Genomic DNA, 24,690 nt, shown 5'->3' on the forward strand with positions numbered 1-24,690 from the left:
TTTACCAGTCTTTCCCTATGTTGACCACTCTGTTGTGTTTTTATAAGTTTCTCATCATTTGTTCTTCCTGCTGGTTATGATTAAATCTGTGTGAACACCATGAGTCAGGGTTTCTCCATGTGGGCCCATATAGTCATTTTAGCATCATTTCCAGGAAATAGACAAGACCAATAGCACAGTCATTTCTTTAAGATAAAAATATAGAAACATCCAGTTACAGCATTTGCTTAGACAGGAGTAAAAACAGTTTAACAAATCAATTTGTTGTGACAAAAGGATGATTAGTATTCTCTTCCATGATAATTGCAGTCATTGAAAGGACTGCTCTCAAAAACCATTGCCCGAGTTATTCATTCCGGCATTTGAAACTATGTGTCTGAGGTCTGGGAATACTTTCTAAAATTCGTTTGTTTTCCTCTTAAATAGAAAGCTTGTATAATCACTAATGCAATGTATAAATACAGGGATCCTAAAGGGCCATTTTCTCCCTGGCCTTCTCTACTCTTAAGTCAAGTTTAGCTTTTTAACCATGCTGTTGTTGGTATTTCCACTTACCTTTCCTCTGCATCCCTATTCATTTTCTCCAAGTAGCTGCTTTGGCTTGGTTGGAAATGTCAGAATAAGATGCCAGTGTGTTCCAGTCAGGATGTGCCTGTGTTCAAACTGCTGTAGCCTGCTACTTGGCTCTTGCAGGAAAAATACTGTGGATATGGTGTCTCTAGTTGGAATTGAGATGTATAAAGCATCTGCCTGGTTTCTTCAGCTAATGAGGTTTTGCTGAAAAAAGAGTGTAATGAAAAAATGCTGGATGTTGGCAGGACCTACTGATGAAGGCTAATGAACATAAATGAGTTTCTATAAGGCCCCAGAAGCAGAGGCAGAGAATGTTTCAATGCACTGCCCTTGAGGCAAGACCAGTCTTGGGTGGGGTGTGACCCGTTTATTTGTTGGCTTCTTTTTTTCTTTCCTTCTCTCCCTCCTCCTGTGTCCTTCTTTCAGTAAAAGACCTATTCAAGCCAGCCACAGTAGATTATTTTATGCAGCATAGGGCATATTAAAAATAAAGCGCCTTAGACCAGAGCTTAATACAATGTTGCAAAAATAAGAATTATGAGCTTTACATACTGTATTCATTATTTAATAGAAGAGGTAATTTTTAAATTTAATTGCCAAGAATTTAAGAAATATATTCTATCAAAAAGGAGATAAGAAAATAGGTGTTTTGTAGACACCCCTTGGAGTTGAGTTTTCTTCAGACCTGATGTCAAGTGAATGAAGAGTGACTGTTGGTAGAACACAAAGGCTTTTGCTCACCACTCTGCTCCCTGTGACTGTAACACATTCCTACAACTGTGTGTTGGTTAATTTTATGTGTCAACCTGGCTGGGACATGGAGTACCCAAATATGTGGTCAAACATTATTCTGGATGAGGGTTAAGATGTTTCTGGATGAGATTAACATTCAGATCAGTAGAGTGAGCAGGTCAGATTGCCCTCCCTAATGTGGGTGGGCCTCATCCCAGGAGGCCTGAGTGGAACAAAGAGGCTGACCCTCCCCCAAGTAAGAGAGGATTCTTCCTGCCTGATGGCCTTCAAACTGGGATATTGGCTTTTTTCCTGCCTTTGGACTAGAACTGGGTCTTGAGCTTCCTGGCCTTTGGACTAGAGCTACACCATCAGCTCTCCTGGGTCTCCAGCTCGCCTACTCACCCTGCAGATTGTGGGACTTGCCAGACTTCGTAATTGCCTGAGTCAGTTCTTTATAGTAAATCTCTTTCTTCTCTTTATACATTCACAAACACACGTGTGCGCATGCGTGCGTGGACACACACACGCACACACACACGCACGCACACACGCACCCTGTTGGCTCTGTTTCTCTGGAGAACCTGAACTAATACAAACCACAGCAGCAAGCAGCACATAATTCATGCAATATATACCATGACAGGCACCATACTGACTTTAGACTTAGACATATCTGCAGTCAGGTTTAAGTTCTACCACCGACCTTTGTCAAATTATTTCACCACTCTTCACTTCAGTTTCCTGATCTTTAAAAATGGGAGTTTTTGTGACAGTACATATGACAGACTCTTGAGATATATTAATTCCTTGACATTCTAAACTGGACGACAAAACCAATGTAATCAATAAAATAATAATATAAATCTTATTACTAGCCTGTCATGTTATTTCCATGAATAAGTTATAAATGAACAGAATCTATACATCTTTCTGTGCCATTCTCCTAGAAAAGACTCACATGCTTCCCACTGCCCCCTCCCAAAATCCCATCTTACTGATCTTTTCTGATAACAATCTTCTAGTGCCCCCACATAATCCAGTGGTAGTAATGCCTCTGAGTGTTTTTGGTTGAGTGATTGTTCTACTCTTATAAGCAAAATTAAAACCTGATGTTTAATGGTTCCACGGTTTAACTATAACCATGTTCAGAGATTTCAGTTGCAAAAGGTTGACTAGCCTTAAATGATAAAAGATGTGAAAATATGACATTAATAAGTATGGTTCATATACAAAATAAGGGTATACTAAGCAGTTAAAACAAAATATGAGGGCATGTTCTGTGTACTAATATATGATATATGATTAAGTGGGAAAAAGTACTGATAGTATGCTACCTTTTGTCTAAAATATGAGAAAGTAAGATTATAGATTCTTGTTTGCTTTTATATGCAAAAGGCAACTCTGGAAAGGGGCATAAGTAATCATAGTAATTGCCTGGTTGGTAGGTGGTGGGGTGGATACATCGGCCACAGGTAGGAGAGAAACTTCACTGAAAACTTTTTCATAATTTAAAAATTTTTGAACCATATGAATTAATTGTCTATTAAAATTAAATTGAAAAAAGAACAAGGGGAAGGAAAACCATTAGGGTACATTCACATTTAAATTTCTCTGTATACCCTTTGAAAGTTGTATTACACTGTTTTATTTATAGCTCCCAGCTGAAAATCTCCTAGCCTTGTTACTTTGACCTGATTTGGGTAATTTGAAAACTAGAATCTAGACAGATGTACATGCAGTGTTTTAATTACCATAGTTTTAAATTTTGAGCAAGATGGGGTGCAATATTAATACAGGTAGTGCCCAGCTCACCAGCAAGTTAGGCTATAAAAGTTTCTCTTCCACTGTTCACTTAAAAATGATAAAGATAGTAAATTTTATGTTATGTGGTTTTTTATCTCAATTTAAAAAACTGTTAAAAAACCCAATCTGACTTTATTCGTTTATAGAAATGAAAGTTTTAAATCGGAATATTTTCAACTACAGGTTGTTGGTCCTGAATCATGTAGTTAAAATGACTTGTACAATCCTTAATAGCTTATAAAAATATGTGTACATTTAGTTATGATTCTTTCCCTTTGTTAAAAATATCTTGTTTATATTTGCAAATATTTGTCCTTTATGCTCAAGGGAAGATTTGTATATTGCTAATAAAAATGTAACAATACTTTAAAAAAATATTTTTCCTCCAGACCACTGAATGAGTGCCAATTGCCTTCTTTTTGTATAAGGTGCTGTGTACATGCTAAGTGAGAAAAGAGCATGAGGCATCCGTCAAGGGTGCACTCTGTAATTATACAGACCACTCATAAGCATGAAAAAAGCCCTGGCAGAGAGATGGCAAGTGACTCATGCAGACAGCACCTGCTCTTGCTCATAGAGACAGAGACGTCTTGGCATCCTGATGTTTGGGGGACTTTATGGAGGAGACTAGGTTGAAAGAGTGGGCCAGGAACTGGATAAGCAGAAAGAAACAGAAGGAACAGTCCAAGTGTAGGACAGAGGACAGAAACTTGAGATGGATATGATGAACTGCTTTTTATTTTTTTAGTGGAGTGTTCTAAGACAAACAGGGAACTGCAGGTAGAAGTGAAGTTGTAAAGGTCCTCAGGAAGTTGGGGCTTTATTTGGGAAACACTGGTTTTGGAGTATAAAAGTGATATCCTAAGCATGACAAAAATATGCCTGTTACTCACCTGCCCACCCTTCCTCCCATTTCTTCATTCATTCAACAAATATTTTTTCACCACCTCCTTTGTGAAAATCACTGATACAAGAAAATTTCCCTAACCATGAAGTACAGAAGATGGGCAAAGGCAAGTGTGAAGCAGAAAGTCCAGAAAGCCTGTAACAGTGATCCAGGATTGTAGTCATGTTACTGGATTGATAAAAGGGCTAATGCTTTTTAAACACTTAAGAGTATTTGCCAAATATTTTATCATTACTGTAAATGGAGTATAACCGTTAAAAATTGTGAAACACTATATTGTACGCCTGTAATTTACATAATATTATACATCAACTATACTTCAATTAAAAAAAGCATGTATATTATATTGAAAAAAAAGAGTATATGCCAGACACTGTGTTAAATGCTTATATATGTTATGTATTATCCTCATAACCCTATAAAGTAGACACTTTTATTATCCCAGTTTACCAATGAAGAAGCTGAGGCTTAGAGAGGTTAATTAATATAGTCACACAACAAAGAATAGTATAAATATCATTTGTTTAGCAGATCAAAGTTTGTAAATATTTTTATAGGCCCTCTTTTGTTTGATCCTCTGCCTATGTGTTAGGCCTCCTAAATAACATTATTCTCATTTTATAGATAAGCACAGAAGAACATAGAGAAACTTGCCTAGGCAGTCATTCATCAGACAGTAAGCACGTACCGTGTGCCAGGCATTCTTCTAGGCAATAGACAAGATAGATCAAGGTGCTTGTCCTCAGGGAATTGTTTTCTGGTGGGGATGAATAATGGTGAATATATAAGTAAATAATATCAAATAATTTCTGGAGATGACAAGTACTGTGAAGTAGACAAAATAAGGCAAAGTAATAGAGGGGGGCTGGCCACGGTAGAAAATGAAGGCCTTTCTAAGGAAGTGATGATGGTTGAGACCTGTATAACAAGAGGGCCTTATGCAACAATCTGAAGGGAAAACATTCCAAGCAAGAGTGCAGTTAAGTACAGAGGCCCTGAGATAGGAACACAGTTGTCATTTTCAGTGGAGAGAACCCAGCGTGGCTAAAACATGGTGAAGGAGAGGAGGGAGAATGAGAAAGAAGAGGTAGGCTGGAGCTTGATTATGTAGGGACTTGTAGGCTGTGGTAAACAGTTTGGTTCTTATTCTGTGGGCAATAGGAAGACAGTGGAGAGTTTTAAACAGGGTGTCTGTGTGTATGCGTGTTGGGGGGAGGTGACATGGTCTGATTTACACTTTTTTAAAAAACCATCCTTGTTGCTGTTTGCAGGATAGACTGTGTGAATGGTGGGGTAAGACTGAGGTAGGTAGAACAGTTAGTTGACCAAGTGAAAGATCATGGTGACTTTGAGTAGGGTGGTAGTAGCAGTGGAGTTGGAGAAAAGTGGTGTGTTTGAGATGTGCTTTGGAGGTAGAGCCAGTAGGACTTAATGGTGAGTTAACAGTGCATTAGAGAGGCAGACAGTACACTGTAATGTTTAAGAGATAGATGAGATTGCCCAGATTTGGATCCCTACTTTGCCACTTACTAGCTATATGATGTTTAGATAAGTTTTTTAACCACTCTGCACCTCAGTTTTCTCCTTAGTAAATGAGGATAATTGTAGTAACCTACCTAATAGGGGTGTTTTGATCAGTAAATAATATGGCTACACAGTGTTCAATAAGTGTTGTCTTTTTGTTTGTTTTAGTGGTTACTGGTTATGAGGTTTGAAGGAGAAAGAGGAATCAAGGATAACTTACACATTTTTGGCCAGATCAAATGAGTGCACAGTACGGCATCTTAAAGAGATAAGAAATAGTGGTGTTGGGAAAGCTGGACATCCTCATGTAAATCAATGAAATTAGAACATTCCCTCACACCAAATACAAAAAATAAACTCAAAATGTTTTAAAGACCTAAATATAAAACATTACACCATGAAACTCCTAGGAGAGAACATAGGCAAAACATTCTCTGACATAAATCATAGCAATATTTTCTTAAATCAGTCTCACAAAACAAAAGAAATAAAAGCAAAAATAAACAAATGGGACCTAATCAAACTTGAAAGCTTTTGCACAGCAAAGGAAAGCACCAACAAAACAAAAAGACAACCTATGGAATTCGAGAAAATATTTTCAAACAATGCATCTGACAAGGGGTTAATTTCCAAAATATACAAACAGCTGATACAGCTCAATAGCAAAAAAATACAAACAGCCCAGCCAAAAAATGGGCAAAAGATGTGAATAGACATTTCTCCAAAGAAGATATACAGGTGGCCAACAGGCACATGAAAAGATGCTCAACTTTACTAATTATTAGAGAATGACCATCATCAAAAAGTCTACAAATAATAAATGCTGGAGAGGGTGTGGAGAAAAGGGAACCCTCCTACGCTCTCGGTGGGAATGTAAATTGGTGCAGCCAGTATGGAGAACAGTATGGAGGTTCCTTAAAACACTAAAAATAGAGTTACCATATGATCCAGCCAATACCACTCCTGGGTATATATTTTGGAAAAAACAAGAATTCTAATTTGAAACGATGCATGTGTCCCAGTGTTCACTGCAGCACTATTTAGAGTAGTCAAGACATGGATGCAACCTAAATGTCCATCGACAGATGAATGGATAAAGAAGATGTGGTACATATATACGATGGAATATTACTCAGCCATAAAAATAGATTGAAATATTGCAATTTGCAGCAACATGGATAGACCTAGAGAATATCATACTAAGTGACGTACGTCAGACAGAGAAAGAGAAATACTATATGATATCACTTACATGTGGAATCTAAAAAATAATACAAATGACTCTATATACAAAACAGAAGTAGACTCACAGACAGAAGACAAACTTACGGTTACCAAAGGGGGAAGAGGAAGTGGAGCAATAAATTAGGAGTATGGGATTAACAGATACAAACTACTATACATAAAATAGATAAGCAAAAAGATTTACTGTATAGCACAGGGAACTATATTCAATATCTTGTAAAGACCTATAATGGAAAATAACCTGAAAAAATATATATATATGTATAACTGAATCACTTTGTGGTACACCTGAAACTAACACAATATTGTAAATCAACTATACTTCAATTAAAAAATAAAATTTAAAAAAGAGAGATAAGACATACTTTAAGGGTGAGTGAATTTAAGGATGGAAATCAGTAGTTCAGTTTTGTCCATGATAAGTTTAAGGGTCCTATTAGATAACCAGGATCATGGGAGAGGAAGTGACAAGAGTGGAACTTGTTTTGTGGGTATTTCACTTCTAAAACTTGCCCTCTTTCCACTCTTTGAGAGGCAGAGTAAGTGAGTGATTATGAGCACAGACTCTGCAGTCAGACTGCCTGGATCTGAATTCTAGCTCTGCTATTTACTAGCTTTATGACCTTGGATTAGTTACTTAAACTTTCTGTGCCTCATTTTTGTTACCTGTAAAATGGGGATAATGGTTTGTTAAAGCACTTAGATCAGTGCCTCCTCACACACAGGATGTACAATGTTCTGTAAAGTGATTGTTGCTATTGTTGTTACTTTTCAATCCTGAATGTTGCTATAGAAATGAAATGAGAAGAAGATTCAAGCAAGGTATTTTATGAAGGAAGGATTAACAGGATTTTGGTGACAAATTGGATATGGAGGGTAAAAGAGAGGAATCAAAGATGGTTCAGAGGTTCTGAGCTAGAGTGAGTCTATTTGGGGTAGAGGTAGGGTTGATAAGGAGTTGAGTTTTAGACCTATTAACTTTGAAAATAGCCAAAAGAAAATGTCCAGAAAGCAGTTAAAAATGTGGGAACTAGATAGAACTCAAGAGAAAGTTCAAGACTAGAAATATAGATATGGAATCATCTGCTTAGAAGTGATAATGAAAGATACCAGAGTGAATGAGTTTGGTGAGAGAGAAAGAGAAAGAAGTGGGATGAATAGAAGAACAAGGACTTAAAGGGTAAGGACTTCCATCTCAAGGGCAAAGCAAGATAGATGGCAGAGTACAGAGCTAACAGAGACGAGGAAGGTAAGGAAATAGTGGTAGTCTATGTTTGAGAAATAAAGGGAGGGAAAACTGGGAAGGTGGTAAGTCATCTGAGGATTTCTTTGAAAAGATGTTTGGAATTATTTGGAGAAGAACTAGTCATAAAAATGGGATGGTGGATGGTCCTAATGTCCTAGAGTGGTGGAAGCCAGTGGGGTCTAGGGCAACATAGATGTTACAGCAAATCTCAACAAGGAAGAGAAAGCAGCTGCCCTAGGATAGGTGTGAAAACTGTAAGTACAGCTGCAGGAAATATTAGTGCCCTTCATTGTTACTATGTTTCAAATACTGTACTTGACACTTTGTTCTCCCTGAATCCTCAGGATTCTCCGAAATATTGGAAACCACCTAAATGTTATCAAAATAAACATGCCTTGAATAAATTATGGCACATCCATATAATGTAATGTCTTTCAGCCATTATTTTTTAAACTAGGTAGATCTATACTGGCAAAGGAAGGTATCAGTGGGATACTTTTCTGTGATAATAAACACATTTGAAAACTTACCTATCTATTGCAATAGACTAAACTCAAGGATGGGCACTGGGTTGTATTCATCTTGTAATATCAGGGTCTAGCGTGGATTCTTGTATGTCTTAACTATTGGTCAAATGAATGAGTGCATACATGCTTATAAAATGGAGAGCACTAGTACCACACTGGGCTTGAGTATGTATGTGTGTGTGTGTGTGTGTGTGTGTGCGTGTGCACGTGTGTACTTTGTGAACCTAAAAGCGGAAAATATTATAATATTATTAAGGAAAATACCATTCAGAAATAGAAGGTATTAATTATTATTAGGCAGTTTTCAGAGAGACTTCATTGGTTTAGACAGTAATTTTGGTGATTTGAAGAAAATTATGAAAATAGAGAAAAGATAGTTCCAACTTTGTCAGTGAAAGGAAGAAAATTGTTGGGGTGGGACTGGCCACGCACAATTCTTTCTGTGGGTGGAAATGGGGTGAAGCGTCCCGCTTGGGCTGGGGTTAAAGGCCTGAGCTCATTATGGTAGATGGTTTGTGAACTGGAACTTTCCGAAATGCTGACTTTTCAAATGAAAGAGTTCTTCAACCATCGAATAGTCCCCTAATCAGATGCTCACTATGATTCAACATGTGTAGTGGGCATTTTAGATCCGAGTGCTCTGTCATACAAATAGAAACAACGTTGTCTTAAACAGGCCTGTGATTCAAAAAGAAGAAACCAATTTACCAGTTAGGATCTGTAAGCTGCCTTATTTATTGTTAGTGGAATAACATCTGCATTCTAATATATGTATTCACTTGCTTTTTATTTAAAAACTCTAATTGCCCTGAAGATTATAGATAATGGCCCACTCTAAGGTTACTTCTTTTGATGAATGGGAGATTTCATCCAAGAAAAATAAAGCTTAATGTTTTCATTTGTTAGAAATCTTGATGAGACTCTGAATAATTACTTTTTCTCATCCTTTTGAGTAACATCAACTTTTAAAGTCTTTTTCTAATAAAAATAGAATTTATAGCATTTTTAATGTCTATTTATTTCTGTGAGGTTGTTCCATCATATTTTTCCTTATATATTCATTTAAATCACATTGAAGACTGCCTGAAATGGCATTTTCACGATGATTCTGGGAACCATCCTTTGACTGTATGTTATTTACTGCTGATATATGTATTCTGGTGTTTCTTGCCTTCTATCATACATAAATTCTACTGGCATATTGAATACCATAGAGAGGAACTGACTGATAGTAAATCAAATGTTTTACAGCATACTATTGGGAATGTTGGATTCATTACTATGAAGAAATTACATTTGATCACAATTTTCAGAGCTTCCTAATACTGTAATTTATTGGTGCTTCTTAATGTTCTGTATTAGTTATATACAAGCTCAAAATTGGATTCATTTTAGCAATGCATAATATATGCTATAGTGAATCTTTTCCACACACACAAAAAGTAGCAAATATCCAACACTATGTTTGATTAGAACTATTAAGCCCAACAGCTTGTATTTAACTAACACAGTGGTAATTATATAGTCAATTGGGTAGTTCATTCTCTACCGTAGAAGCTATATATTAGAATAAAGCTATTTTGATGTATCAGGTGCCAAAGGAAAATTGGCTAACAAGAAAGGGAATAACTTTACGTGGTGAAGATGTCAAATGAACAGTTTTAACTCACAGTCATTTTTTTAGAGAATACGTAAGTTAGGTTTTTATTTTTAGTTCCCACTCTTCCCTTCATAGTTAAATGATGGAAAATGACTCTCGGTCCCCAGACTACTCTTATGCATCATTCAAAATAGCCCTGACAGGCTAGCCCCTCCGGTAGTGGTGAGATTTATGGCTTTCCATTCCTTGGTGTTCCATTACTCTGTCTACACCATCAAATTGATTAGTAGGCAGTGGAGAGCAAGGAAAGAGAGGCAACTGCTTAGAGCCAGCTGGTGTCCATCATCTTAATGAACTGCTTAGAGATGGTTAATACTGTCCTTGATTCTCATTATAGTTGATGATGATCAGATCTTTTAAAATGTTTCCCCCCTCCCTTTTTCTGTATTACAGGGCCCACTGGAAAATGATTTGGTTGTTTATGTAGCGCTCATAGCAGAAAGCCAACGGTATGAAATCCTGATGGGTGGTGTGTTCTTTTGAGGGGGAGGGAAAGGGGCTGATTGCTTTAGGCTGATAATACTGCCTGTGGTGGTAGAAATTAACTTCATAGACCCCTTCACAGGGTTTCAAGGATGTCACTCATGTCACTTTAAGTGCCAGAATAACATTCTTTTCATGTTTAAGAATAATTTTGTTTTAGTTGGTGTTAATATTAATTAAAGTCTGTGACCAGTGCCAGTGTTGCCTGGTGTGTAGTTTTGAGAAATTAATGCAAACAGATTATGGGGATCCCCCAAGTTAGTGCTTACCTCTCTGCCAGCCCCCAAAGCTCACAGCTGATGCTTTGTGAAGAACCCAAGAGGGCTCTGGATTCCAGTGCAGATGACATATTGCTGACATTAACAAATGAATAATGTGCTCCAAACTAGCATAGTCTTTCCCCTTTTCTCCTCCTCCTTCACCATGGTCCATATAAATGCATTACTGAAAATGTCTCTTTTTTTCCCTGTGTTTTTTAGCCTTCAAGTTTTCCTCAACACATATGGTATTCAGACTCAAACTCCTCAACAGGTAGAACCCATTCAGATCTGGGCCCAGCAGGAGCTTGTGAAAGTAAGTGATTCTGCTTCTTTACTGTCTCCTTTGTGTAGGTACTAGAGCATGATGATTAGACTTAGTTTATTGTCAAGAAGTATATTTAAAAATCCAATTCTAAGATAGGGTCATTGATCCAAAGTCTTTCTGATTAAGCTGAGAGACCCACTTTATCGGACACTGTTACTGAAACACAACTGCACTGTGTGTGCATTATATTCATGGGTCTTGTTGATTTCTGCTCCTTGCTAAAGTCTATTACTAACCTGGACTGACCACTTAAATAACAAATCAGCCTTAATTTTAGTAGTGGTGTATAAAATTAACCTTTACATTTGATTTACTTTCCCTTTTATTAACTATCAAAGAAATCTTCTCACCTAAATATTATTGGTAATAACTACTTCCCTTTTTTTCTTGACTTACTATTTGGAGTCTGAAGTAATTCCTACCCTCTTTGGTTTGCTGGGTCTCAAAATGGTTATAAAGTGACATCTGAATTTATCTTTGATGCAGTTACATACCTATTGGATTGGATTAAAAGATGACTTTTGAGGCCTTTTGTATGCACTGCCCTGCAGCATATGCCTGAGTTTAGGAATATTACTGCTCATTAGGGATGGGAAATTGTTGATCTCCACTAATTATTTTTAAACCACTGTTTTTATTTGGTTATCATTAAAAACAGTACAGGAACAAAGTCCGCAGTGTTTGGTGGAAATGTTTAGAATAGTCTCTCTCAAGTGATCAAGATTAAGTCAGTTAAGTTGATAAAAATGTTTTTGATTAAAACCTTGATGTTACAACAAAGAATAAAAGCTCAGAGAAGTGAGGTGCACATTGCAGGGAAAATGCAAGGCCCCAGAGTTGTTGCTAATCAGACTGGACCTCATGCATTGGCAACAAAACCAGAACCTGGGTGTTAGGTCACCCAGAGCACCAGCTCTTCAAATGTCCTTAACAAATTAGAGCTCTTTTCTCCCCCTCGATTAAAGAGACATGGCTAAAAATGCAAGGAACCCTGGAGTAGGTAACACTTTAAAATCACACTAAGAAGTAAATGATGGAAAGCTAGATTTCACTGTAGAAGAGGCTAAATGAGGCCAAGAGGGAAGTAAGGATCCACAAGGCAAGGAGAGGAGGAGAAAATCTAAGGTTGTAACACTGTGCACTTATCATTCAGGTGCAGGCTGTATTTGCTGATACACTTTCATGGCCTCTTACTGAAAGCTCCAGAGAATGGTAACAAAGGTTATTATTCTTTGACAAACATGCTCTCAAAACAAATTAACCTGAATCTGTTTCTTCAGGCCTAAGGTATATTAGCACCTCTTTCTGGTAGCATCTGTACTCTACCAGACAACATTCAGTCAAGATTTAAAAGACCAACATGGCTCCAAATAACTTGAATGTGGCATTTTATTCATTCATTCATCAGTAACACCTGCTCTGTGCAGAGTACTGTGTGGGGCACACAGATAAAATGACTCTGTCCCTGTTCTCAGTCGGTGACCTCTGGGTCTGTTGGGATGACAGAAAAAATAGTTAATGACAATCCACTTTGATCGGTGCTATGAGAGATGTTAGTACAAGGTGCTGAGGAGTCACAGAGGTGGTAGGAAGCATTCTGTTACAAAGTGAAGACTTATAACAGGTCCTGACTTATTTTTTACTTTGTTGTTTTAAAAATGGCATTAACGCATGATTTACAATTTGGGTGTGTGTTGTGGCTAAAAAGACAGATTTGTGACCAGGAGCCCAGCTTTTCTGTGCACGTGTCAGGATGGAAAATTCTCTGTGGCTACAGCCTCTGTGTTTCAAGCTAGCTGCATTTTGGGATTCACCCTCTAAGATATACTGCCGACTACACTGCTTCTTATAGTCTACCTTTTAAAAGTGAAAATGTTCCCTCAAATCTTAGTTAATACACATATTCTTATGCCAATGGCTGCTTATTCTCTTCTGAGAAGTTGCACCCTCCTTCAGCCCACTGAAGAGGGTGTGAGGGCAGACAGCTGAGGGCAAGGCTTTCACTGTGTGTGGTTAATGTTTCATAATGTGGTAACTGTGGTTTGATTTGCCTCATGGGAGATCTGAATACAGTGCAGATCTAGAATGAAGTATTTCTGTACTTCCAGGTGGTTTGGTCCCTGCTATGTGTTTCAGTGCATTAAATGGTGTGAATGTGTAGGGACGGTATTATCTGTACCCTAGAATTCAGGGAACATTCTGCATCTGATTACTTAATTGTCATAGACCTCTACCATGGTTCAGAAAGTTAAAGAAAATGCTTTTACTGTAATAGAGTAGTATTTAAAGATTTCCTTTAAATCTACCTAGATCAGTACATTTTAACTTGTGCATGGTTGATTAATATAATCATTTGCCTAAAAGAAGAAATCTAAAGTAGTTTAGACATAAATATTAATTTAAGGGAAAGTGGTCTCCATCTAGTGCTGTGCACTGTAGTTTCAGTGTAGCTAAACAATGCTATACAATGCTAATAGAGTACTTTTTCTAGCCAGTGGACTTTGTCTAAAACCACTGCTGTTCCAGAATTAATATGCACAGCACATGTGGCTCAGGAGGACATTCACTTGCTCCCTCATTCATCCATCAAGTGTTTCCTGAGCACCAGTTGAATGCTAGGCACAGTGCCAACTCAGGGGGTGCTATTTTCTAGGAACATTCAATGCAGAAGGAGAAGGAGACAGAGCTAACTCTGACATACATGTGTGCACCATGGCAGAATGAACAGAGAGCTCTGGTGATGACATTAATTTTGTATACGTTGAGGTTGATATTTGAAATCAGTTCAAATGATAATCAGTAGATTGTGTAGAGACAGCTGGTTTGATTTTCCATTAGGTTAGATTTCTACCTCTCATCAGATACAAAAATAAATTCCAGACAGATTAAAGATTTAAATATTTTTTTAATGATTTAGATATAAAATCACTAAAAAAAAAAAATAGAACAGTTTACAACTGTTGTGAGGGGAAGTCCATTCTTAGAGTAACACTAGTGCCAAAAAGCGATTAAGGAAGTGATTGACAGATTTAACTAAATATAGTTGAAGGTAGCATAAACAACTGGCACATCAAAGGTGCTTGTGAAATTTCCTAGCAGAAAAATGTTTAGATTGAAATACCAAATGCTGAAGTGATGTTTGAACTACCATGCAGTCATTCTCACATTTCATAACAACATTGAAGATGAGCAAATTGAGTAAAATATTTGATAAAACGGTAATATTCTTAACATACCAAGATCTTTTACAAATGAAAAAGAATGGCAAATGCCCAGTAGACAGGGGAAAAAAGGAAAAAGTGCATAGCACATACAAATAGCTATTAAATATATGGGAAAATGGTCCACCACAAAATATTTGAATACAGTTGTTTAAAACTAAAATGAAATGTCATTGTGACTCAAGAGAATGACGAAAATGGCCTATGCACGTTAATGTCGATGTAATTGGTCCATTATTTCTGGAGGGTGACCAACCTGGCAGTATGTTTGAAAGAGAATGTATATTCTCTTTGATCCATCAAGTCTAAGAAATTATCCTGCAGAAGTAATAGTATACTGTCCAAAGTTGGTTACAGAATTAGTTTTGAAATAACAAAAAATTGGGAGCGACCTTCATCAGGGGATCCATGTTAAATAGGGTAAGGAGACTTCTTGATTGGATTAAGTGCTCGGCTCTGGCACTGATTAACTCCTAGTTCATTCCAAGTTTATCTGTTTTTACTTTGTAGAAAAACAATATTAAGTTTAAAAAAATGGAACACCAGATTATATAGTATATGAACCCATTTATGTAAATATGTATACATATATGTGTGTGTGTGATATGGGTATTTATCTATGCACTGTTAAAAATCTGTAACCCTATCTTATGCTTCTGGTGTTTCTTAGGGATCACACAATAAATTACACTCCTTTTAACACATACCAAAGTGAAATGGTTGTTGCCTAAGGGGTTACGAGAGTAACAGGACCATTCACTTGTAGCATATGGATTAAATTTTTCATAAAATTCATATAATCGGAAAAATCAGTAAAGACATTTCCATGTTGGTGGGAAATACTTGAAGGTGGGAATCTGGTAGAAGTTATGTAGCCCTGTTTTTTAAAACTTTAAAGAGTCAAAATTTTTATCACAGAGGAAGCATTTGTTTCTCTGTGTGCTTGTATGAATCAGATAGAGCCATGCAAGTTATAAATTCATGACATGACAGTGTAAGAACAATGTCAAATTTTAGAGTGTTGCTAAATGGATCTGCAAAAGTTTTGCTCTCAAATCTCCCAGTGCCCCAAAATCTAAGTTGATGTCATTAGCTGGCTTGTTTTCCTACAAGTCCATTGAATAAAGTTTCCCTGGCCTCTTTTTCTCTGGAGAAATCAGAAATTAGCAGGGCATTAGTCAAGGGGGCAAAAGGGGGCAAAAAAGGAAAAGCATGAATTTTTGTCTGGCTCTGATTTACACATTTGTGTCTTACAGGCTTATTTCCATCTGGGGATCAATGAAAAATTAGGACTCTGCGGAAGGCCAGATAGGCCCATTGGCTGCCTCGGTACTTCAAAGGTGCTCATGAAATTTCCTTGTAGAGCAGTGTTCAGATTGTAATACCACAGACAGGAATGATGTTTGACCTGCTATGCATCCATTCTCACATTTCGTCATATACTTGGGCTAATTATCTGAATTATTATTTTCTGCAAGTAAATATCAATAATTAGTTTTGTGTGATAGTACGAACTCTTCTAAAAATAGATAAGCATCTCACTGCTCTATTATTTCTGAGCCTTGTAAGATACCTGATTATAGTAGTATTTACTCAAACGGAGGCTTTTTCCCTTATAGTAGAGGTGGACTACTTTATTAGCATACTGAGTCAATCAAGAAGCTGTACCTTCTTAATATTATGTAGATTTTATAAGATTATTTTGTTTGCTTATTCAGAATTAAACATCAGTTTTAATTTTTATTAGGACTTGTAGTACTGTACCTTTGCCTTTGGTCTGTTTTATTTATTTATTTATTTTTTTCTTTTTTTTTTTTTTAATTTATCCCTTACAGATTTATCGCATTCTAGGAAAGACTGTGGTTTGTTACCCTATCATCTTTGACCTAAGTGATTTCTACATGTCTCAAGATGTTTTACTGCTGATAGATGACATAAAGGTAGCTTCAGAACACCTTTTAATTGAAATGGGATGACTTTGTTTCTAGTGATTTCTATGGTGTGTTGTTAAATTAAGTGCCCCTGGGTCTATGATACTGGGTTAATACAGCATCAAATATGAAAGTAAAACAACATCTGCATAGCTTTGGGGAGTTAAATTACTTGCAGCATTAGAATAATAGATGTATTCTGTTTTATATAAAGTTGTATGACTTTACTTGTCTACCTTCTACAAATGGAACGAAAGGATATATACTGTAGTTGTAAAAGCAGAGGGGGAGCTGTTTTGGAAACCATGTTCATACGACAGTAAGTTTATCCCTTTTTGAACAAAAGTTGAGTTACCAAAATGATTTTATTTATGAAGAATTTCAAGTAAAACCTCACCTAACTCATTATACCCACTCAGTTAAAATCTCCTACACTCCCTTTTCCATTTGCAGAGTAGAAAAGCTTAGGGTCATGGCCCAGAGCATGAAGTCTGGAGCCAGATTTCATTTGTTAAAATCTTGACTCTACTGTTTACCAGCTCTGTGATCTTGGGCAAGTTAGTTAACTTCTCTGTGTCCCTGTTTTCTCATCTGTATAACTGAATAGGGCTGTCCTGAGGATTAGGAGTTCATGTACGCAAAGCCCTCAGAATAGTGCCTGGCACGTAGTGAAGAGTTATGTATGTCTTTGATGGGATGATGATGATGATAATGATAATAGAAATTGAGTCAAATAAAGAACTCTTCATGTTTCCAATGGTCTGTATAGATTCACCCCAATCTCTTCTACCTGCTGTAATATAAATCTACAGTAACGTGGAGTGAGAATTAATCTTCTGGATGATAACCCTGGGTTGATTTTCCTTCCCTGGGACCATTCTCGAACTGTGTTTATTAGGCCTCAAAAAAAGGGGGAGGGGTACAGCCTTAAAACATGTGTGATCTGACTATTTTTAAGAACGAAGTTTAAAATCAAAATGGTTTCTAGCTTAACTTGTATGTATTAGAACATTTCTACCCCTAAGTAGTCTGTCTTATCCAGGGTTTGATTGTGAATTATCTTGATATAGAAGAGTTTTGTTGGCTCTTTGCCACTAATGGTTAAACATCCTGATCAGCTCAGATACTGTGCCATTACATCCTGCCTCATTCTTATGTTTTAATAGAATGCACTACAGTTTATTAAGCAATACTGGAAGATGCATGGACATCCACTTTTCCTTGTTCTCATCCGGGAAGACAATATAAGGTAGGTGGATGAAAGAGTTGAGGTGCATGCATCTCGTCACCGTTAACACTGTGAACCCTTTGGAAGCAGGGCCTCCTTGTATTTTTATATCCATCTCAGCGTGTGACAGAGTGTTTTGCGTATGTAAAGGGTACTTAGTACTAGATTATTAATTTCTCATTCTGTTGTTAATATGCACATTTTGTTTATCTGTTTATATTTTTCAGAGGTAGCCGATTCAATCCCATATTAGATATGCTGGCAGCTTTTAAGAACGGAGTGGTTGGAGGAGTCAAAGTTCATGTTGATCGTCTACAGGTAGTCTTCTGAATTTCAGTGTTTCTGTTTCCAGCACAATTAATCCACAGATACAGCTATGTTTCTTAATTATATTCTGTGGAAGGTTTTTGTCTGAAGGTTTTATTCTCTGTCTACCTTCCCGTTCCCATTGTCATCACCCCGTTTATCTGATCCCTCCAATCTGATGCTTGAGCAATTGCAGTGGTTTCCCACCAGAATTTCAGACTTTAAGAGGTCATCTCTGACCTCGGTTTTGCATTTGAGGAAGCTGGGGTCCAGAGTGGTGAAGCGACCGGTGTTTAATCTGATGTTCTTTGACTCCCTGGTCCAGTGCTCTGTTCCCTACCACACAGTGACATCCAACCTGGAGATAATCCTTGTTCCATTCAGAATTTTACAGCATTATTTTCATAGCTCCTAAATAACAGAAGCCCTTTGTGGTTCCCTATAACCATAGCAGCCTCTCTGCCCACAGTTATCTCCTACTGAACATTCTTTCTGCTTCAGCCAATACAGATTACTTACTGTGTTCTCAGCTTTGTGAGGTTCTGCCCCTTTCTGCTCGCTCCATTTCCTCTGCCTGGAGTAGCTTCCCTTCTTTCAACATCACTGGGCTTTGAAGTCTTACCAAACTTTAAAGACCAGTTCTGCAGAATCACTCAGACCAGAAATGATACTTTTCTTTTTTAATATCCTTTTATGACCTTTAACATAAACTATTCAAATTGTAGTCCATTATCGACTTATTTCCTTTAAAAAGTTGTGATCATTCCATAGTCTTTTATGTAGTAGATACTCAATATTGAATAAGAAAGAGGAAAATTTATAAAGAAGGACCTATGTAGGTAATGTGGTAAATGGCATGTTTACATAATCATTCAGTGGTGCTTGTATTGGCTTGGCCAAAAAGTTCATTCGGGTTTTTCCATAAGATGTTACAGAAACGAACTTTTTGGCCAACCTAATATTTTGCATACTTGATTGATTTTTACCTAAGTTTTTATCTTTTCCCCTTATTTTTTATTGTTTTATCTTTTTTGTAATGCTTCGTGGGGCAATTTCTTTGTTATTTATCATGTAGCTCCTGAGTTTTGTGTTTTGGCTATCATGTTTTTAATTTTCCCTTTCATAGCATCTTGTCCTTTTTTTCCTGGGTATTATATTTTGTCTTACCCTTCTGAGAACATTAACTAGAGAGCTTTGGAAATTTTTCCTTTCTACATTATCTCTTTCAGGTTTTTTTAAAATTTATTTATTTTTATTTATTTTTATGGCTGTGTTGGGTCTTCGTTTCTGTGCGAGGGCTTTCTCTAGTTGTGGCAAGCGGGGGCCACTCTTCATTGCAGTGTGCGGGCCTCTCACTATCACAGCCTCTCTTGTCGCGGAGCACAGGCTCCAGACGCGCAGGCTCAGTAATTGTGGCTCATGGGCCTAGTTGCTTCGCGGCACGTGGGATCTTCCCAGACCCGGGCTCGAACCCGTGTCCCCTGCATTGGCAGGCAGATTCTCAACCACTGTGCCACCAGGGAAGCCCTCTTTCAGGTTTTTTCTCTCTGTTTTCGGGGGCTCAGTCTTTCATGTTGGAGACATTTGTCAGATGTCTGGTAATCTTTAGCTAGCCCTTCATTTTTAAGAGTGAAAGAATAAAAAGTTCATTAGAAGCTGCATGTTAGGGAACAAGGATCGTTGTCATGATGAATTTACTTGTAAGGTAGTCTTGTGGCAAAGGCCCTTTTTGCTGGGGAAACCCAGGTGCCAATATCTGGAGTTTTTTTCTCCTCTGCTCTTCAGTTTCCCCAGAAAATAAACATCTAGCCTTCTGCTTGAAGGACATACATTTTGCTTCCATGTCCTGAGAGCAGGGTTGGGGAGGGGAGCCAGAGATGTTGCACTGTGCTGTATATTATCAGAAACATCTCTCATTGGGACAGCTGTTTCACAAGTTGTCTCTCTCTACTGATGCAGATTCAGAAGACAATAAAATAGTACATTATCAAATTGTCCAGGATACTTACAACAGCACAGATTATTTTCACGTAGACAGCACAAGTGGCTTAATTCTGACAGCACAGATGCTGGACCACGAGTTCGTGCAACACTGCACTTTGAAAGTCAGAGTGACGGATAATGGCTTCCCATCACTAAGCAGCGAAGTCTTTGTTTATATCTACATCTTGGACATAAATGACAGCTCTCCAATTTTTAATCAGCTCATTTATGAGTCTTTCACTTAATCCATTGTTTAATCTTTTTATCTTCTGCTCTCTGCTGTGCCCTATATATACCCTTGAGTACAGAATCTTAACCAGAGAATAAGCCTCTTTCCATCTTGTAAAACTGAAACTCTATACCCATTAAACAACCCCTCATACCCCCATACCAACCTTTGTCTTCTCTTTAATATAGTAAATAAAAATGGCACCTATGTAACTTCTCTGGGATTTTATTTCAGACCCTTCCAAATGTCCTTAGCCTATGGTCCACAATCTCTCTCATCACTGGGCCTCAGCGTCACTTCCTAGCTGCATCACCCAGGACTTGTCTTCATGCAGTTCATTCCCAGCCCTGCTTTCTACTCCCCAAGTATACTGAGTACTTTCAAAATCTTTAATGAGATTTATTTTTGTTTTCCTGCTCATGCTGTTACTGTATTCTAGAATTGCCTTTTTCTTTTTTTCCTTCTAAGTCATACTTTAATTTTATAACTTAGGTCAATGTCACCTCTTTAGCAAAGTCTCTAAGACTGGAATTAATTTCTCCTTCCAGTGTGTTTCTGTGGCATTTTCCTTGAGCTTTGCTGTAGCTCTTATTTTAGGTATGGCTAGGTTCTTGTGTCTGCTTCTCTGTGTCGATTGAAAACTCTATCAGACCAGGCTTTACTCATCTCTGCATTCCCAGAGTACTCTGCTCACTACTGTTCTCTCTGTAAGAAGTATGTAAATATTGGTTCATTGATTCAACAAATGTTTACCAAGTGCCCTCTCTAGGCAGCAGAGATATAATGGTGAAAAAAATATATAAGGTCCCTGATCTCATGAGACTTATTCTAGTAGGGGAGCAGAACCAAAAATAAAGCCAGATAGGGGGGCAGAATAATGGGGTGGAGTACAGTCTTGGGTGGTATGTTCAGTTGGAAAAGGCCTGGTGGGATATAATTGAATATCACTGAGCAGGATACCTTTTTGAATACTATATTGCATTTGACACATATGTATCAATATTAAGTTATTTAATTACCATCGAACCGAGGTATTAATGCCTAGCAAATTAATTACAATATTTTTTATAAAACTAATTCAGCCAATATTTTATAATACCTATACATGGAGTATAACCTTTAAAAATTATGACTCACTATATTGTATACCTGTAACATATAATATTGTACATCAACTATACTTCAATTAAAAAAAAAAACTAATTCAGGAGGCTGTGCAACCAACTGAATTTTTTAAATTGAAAGCTCTAAAGCTTATTAATGGAATGGAATCTAGAACTTGTCTGTTAGTTCAGATTAAACATTTACTTTATGAGCTGAATTAAGGTGGGTAGGCTAATAAAAATAGAAAATATTAAATCAAAATTATTTTTCTTATGTTTTGAGTATTGGCTATCAGCTTTGAGAGTTAAAAATTCTTGACTCTTTTTTTTCATAACCCACCTTACAATCCATTACCAAATCCAATTTTCCCTACCCTCAGATTACATCCAGAATCTAACCACTTCCCTTCACCTCTAGCACTAACATCATGGTCCAAGCTGCATCATCTGTCACCTAGATTTTTATAGTAGTCTCCTAAATTCCTATTGGCCATAACACAATTATTAGCTTCTTGCTACTCTACCTGGTCATAGGGCAGTTAGATTATGTCACACATCATAAGCCTCTAATGATCTCCTCTCTCACACTAAGTGAAAACCAGAGTTCTTCCAATAGTGATGCCCATGGTCTGGACCTTCTTCTCTGACCTTATCTCCTACCATTCTCCCCTATCTACTCTACTTAGCCACACTGTCCTCCTTACTACTCCTAAAACATACCCAGCATGCTCCTGCCTCAGGACCTTTACACTTGCTGTTCACTCTTTCCTCAGATCCATATTGTTGACTGCAGTGCTTCCTTCAGTCTCTACTTACGTGTCACCCTATTAGGGAAGTCTTTTCTAATCACCTATAAAATGGCAAACCTGCCTCTTCCCTCTTCTCTGCCTCAGCATTCCCCATCCCCTGCCTTTCTCATTTCAACTTTGCACTTATCAGCTGACATAGCATACTTAGGGGTTTTTTTTGTTCTTTTTAAACATCTTTATTAGAGTATAATTGCTTTACAATGGTGTGTTAGTTTCTGCTTTATAACAAACTGAATCAGTTATACATATACATATGTCCCCATATCTCTTCCCTCTTGCGTCTCCCTCCCTCCCACCCTCCCTATCCCACCCCTCTAGGTGGTCACAAAGCACCGAGCTGATCTCCCTGTGCTATGTGGCTGCTTCCCACTAGCTAGCTATTTTACGTTTGGTAGTGTATATATGTCCATGCCACTCTCTCACTTTGTCCCAGCTTACCCTTCCCCCTCCCCATGTCCTCAAGTCCATTCTCTAGTAGGTCTGTGTCTTTATTCCCGTCTTGCTCCCAGGTTCTTCATGACCTTTTTTTTTTTTTAGATTCCATATATATGTGTTAGCATACGGTATTTGTTTTTCTCTTTCTGACTTACTTTACTCTGTATGACAGACTCTAGGTCCATCCACCTCACTACAAATAACTCAATTTAATTTCTTTTTATGGCTGAGTAATATTCCATTGTATATATGTGCCACATCTTCTTTATCCATTCATCTGTCGATGGACACTTAGGTTGCTTCCATGTCCTGGCTACTGTAAATAGAGCTGCAGTGAACATTGTGATACATGACTCTTTTTGAATTATGGTTTTCTCAAGGTATATGCCCAATAGTGGGATTGCTGGGTCGTACGGTAGTTCTGTTTTTAGTTTTTTAAGGACCCTCCATACTGTTCTCCATAGTGGCTGTATCAATTTACATTCCCACCAACAGTGCAAGAGGGTTCCCTTTTCTCCACACCCTCTCCAGCATTTATTGTTTGTAGATTTTTTGATGATGGCCATTCTGACCGGTGTGAGATGATATCTCATTGTAGTTTTGATTTGCATTTCTCTAATGATTAATGATGTTGAGCACTCTTTCATGTGTTTGTTGGCAATCTCTATATCTTCTTTGGAGAAATATCTATTTAGGTCTTCTGCCCATTTTTGGATTGGGTTGTTTGTTTTTTTGATATTGAGCTGCATGAGCTGCTTGTAAATCTTGGAGATTAATCCTTTGTCAGTTTCTTCGTTTGCAAATATTTTCTCCCATTCTGAGGGTTGTCTTTTGGTCTTGTTTATGGTTTCCTTTGCTGTGCAAAAGCTTTTAAGTTTCATTAGGTCCCATTTGTTTATTTTTGTTTTTCTTTCCATTTCTCTAGGAGGTGGGTCAAAAAGGATCTTGCAGTGATTTATGTCATAGAGTGTTCTGCCTATGTTTTCCTCTAAGAGTTTGATAGTGTCTGGCCTTACATTTAGGTCTTTAATCCATTTTGAGTTTATTTTTGTGTATGGTGTTAGGGAGTGTTCTGATTTCATTCTTTTACATGTAGCTGTCCAGTTTTCCCAGCACAACTTATTGAAGAGGCTGCCTTTTCTCCATTGTATATTCTTGCCTCCTTTATCAAAGATAAGGTGACCATAGGTGCGTGGGTTTATCTCTGGGCTTTCTATCCTGTTCCATTGATCTATATTTCTGTTTCTGTGCCAGTAACATACTGTCTTGATTACTGTAGCTTTGTAGTATAGTCTGAAGACAGGGAGCCTGATTCCTCCAGCTCCGTTTTTCTTTCCCAAGATTGCTTTGGCTATTTGGGGTCTTTTGTGTTTCCATACAAATTGTGAAATTTTTTGTTCTAGTTCTGTGAAAAATGCCCATGGTAGTTTGATAGGGATTGCATTGAATCTGTAGATTGCTTTGGGTAGTAGAGTCATTTTCACAATGTTGAGTCTTCCAGTCCAAGAACATGGTATATCTCTCCATCTATTTGTATCATCTTTAATTTCTTTCATCAGTGTCTTATAATTTTCTGCATACAGGTCTTTTGTCTCCTTAAGTAGGTTTATTCCTAGATATTTTATTCTTTTTGTTGCAGTGGTAAATGGGAGTGTTTTCTTAATTTCCCTTTCAGATTTTTCATCATTAGTGTATAGGAATGCAAGAGATTTCTGTGCATTAGTTTTGTATCCTGATACTTTACCAAATTTATTGATTAGCTCTAGTAGTTTTCTGGTAGCATCTTTAGGATTCTCTATGTATAGTATCATGTCATCTGCAAACAGTGACAGTTTTACTGCTTCTTTTCCAATTTGTATTCTTTTATTTCTTTTTCTTCTCTGATTGCTGTGGCTAGAACTTCCAAAACTATGTTCAATAGTAGTGGTAAGAGTGGGCAACCTTGTCTTGTTCCTGATCTTAGAGGAAATGGTTTCAGTTTTTCACCATTGAGGACGATGGTGGCTGTGCGTTTGTCATATGTGGCCTTTATTATGTTGAGGAAAGTTCCCTCTATGCCTACTTTCTGGAGGGTTTTTATCATAAATGGGTGTTGAATTTTGTTGAATGCTTTGTCTGCATCTATTGAGATGATCATGTGGTTTTTCTCCTTCAATT

At 37.4% G+C, this 24,690-nt stretch overlaps 1 protein-coding gene across 4 annotated transcripts in view; it reads left to right on the forward strand.

Annotated features, from left to right (window-relative positions):
- Window positions 1–24,690, forward strand: part of PHKB (phosphorylase kinase regulatory subunit beta) — a 199,119-nt gene that overhangs the window by 129,563 nt on the left and 44,866 nt on the right. For all 4 annotated transcript variants that reach the window (XM_036832518.1, XM_036832517.1, XM_036832520.1 and 1 more), the window contains 6 exons: window positions 10,614–10,669; window positions 11,183–11,276; window positions 15,766–15,849; window positions 16,345–16,449; window positions 17,607–17,689; window positions 17,896–17,986. In XM_036832518.1, coding sequence (XP_036688413.1) covers window positions 10,614–10,669; window positions 11,183–11,276; window positions 15,766–15,849; window positions 16,345–16,449; window positions 17,607–17,689; window positions 17,896–17,986 — 513 coding nt within the window. The remainder of the gene's footprint in view (window positions 1–10,613; window positions 10,670–11,182; window positions 11,277–15,765; window positions 15,850–16,344; window positions 16,450–17,606; window positions 17,690–17,895; window positions 17,987–24,690) is intronic.

The sequence above is a fragment of the Balaenoptera musculus genome, chromosome 19 (genome assembly GCF_009873245.2).
Source record: "Balaenoptera musculus isolate JJ_BM4_2016_0621 chromosome 19, mBalMus1.pri.v3, whole genome shotgun sequence".
Taxonomy (NCBI): Eukaryota; Metazoa; Chordata; class Mammalia; order Artiodactyla; family Balaenopteridae; genus Balaenoptera; species Balaenoptera musculus.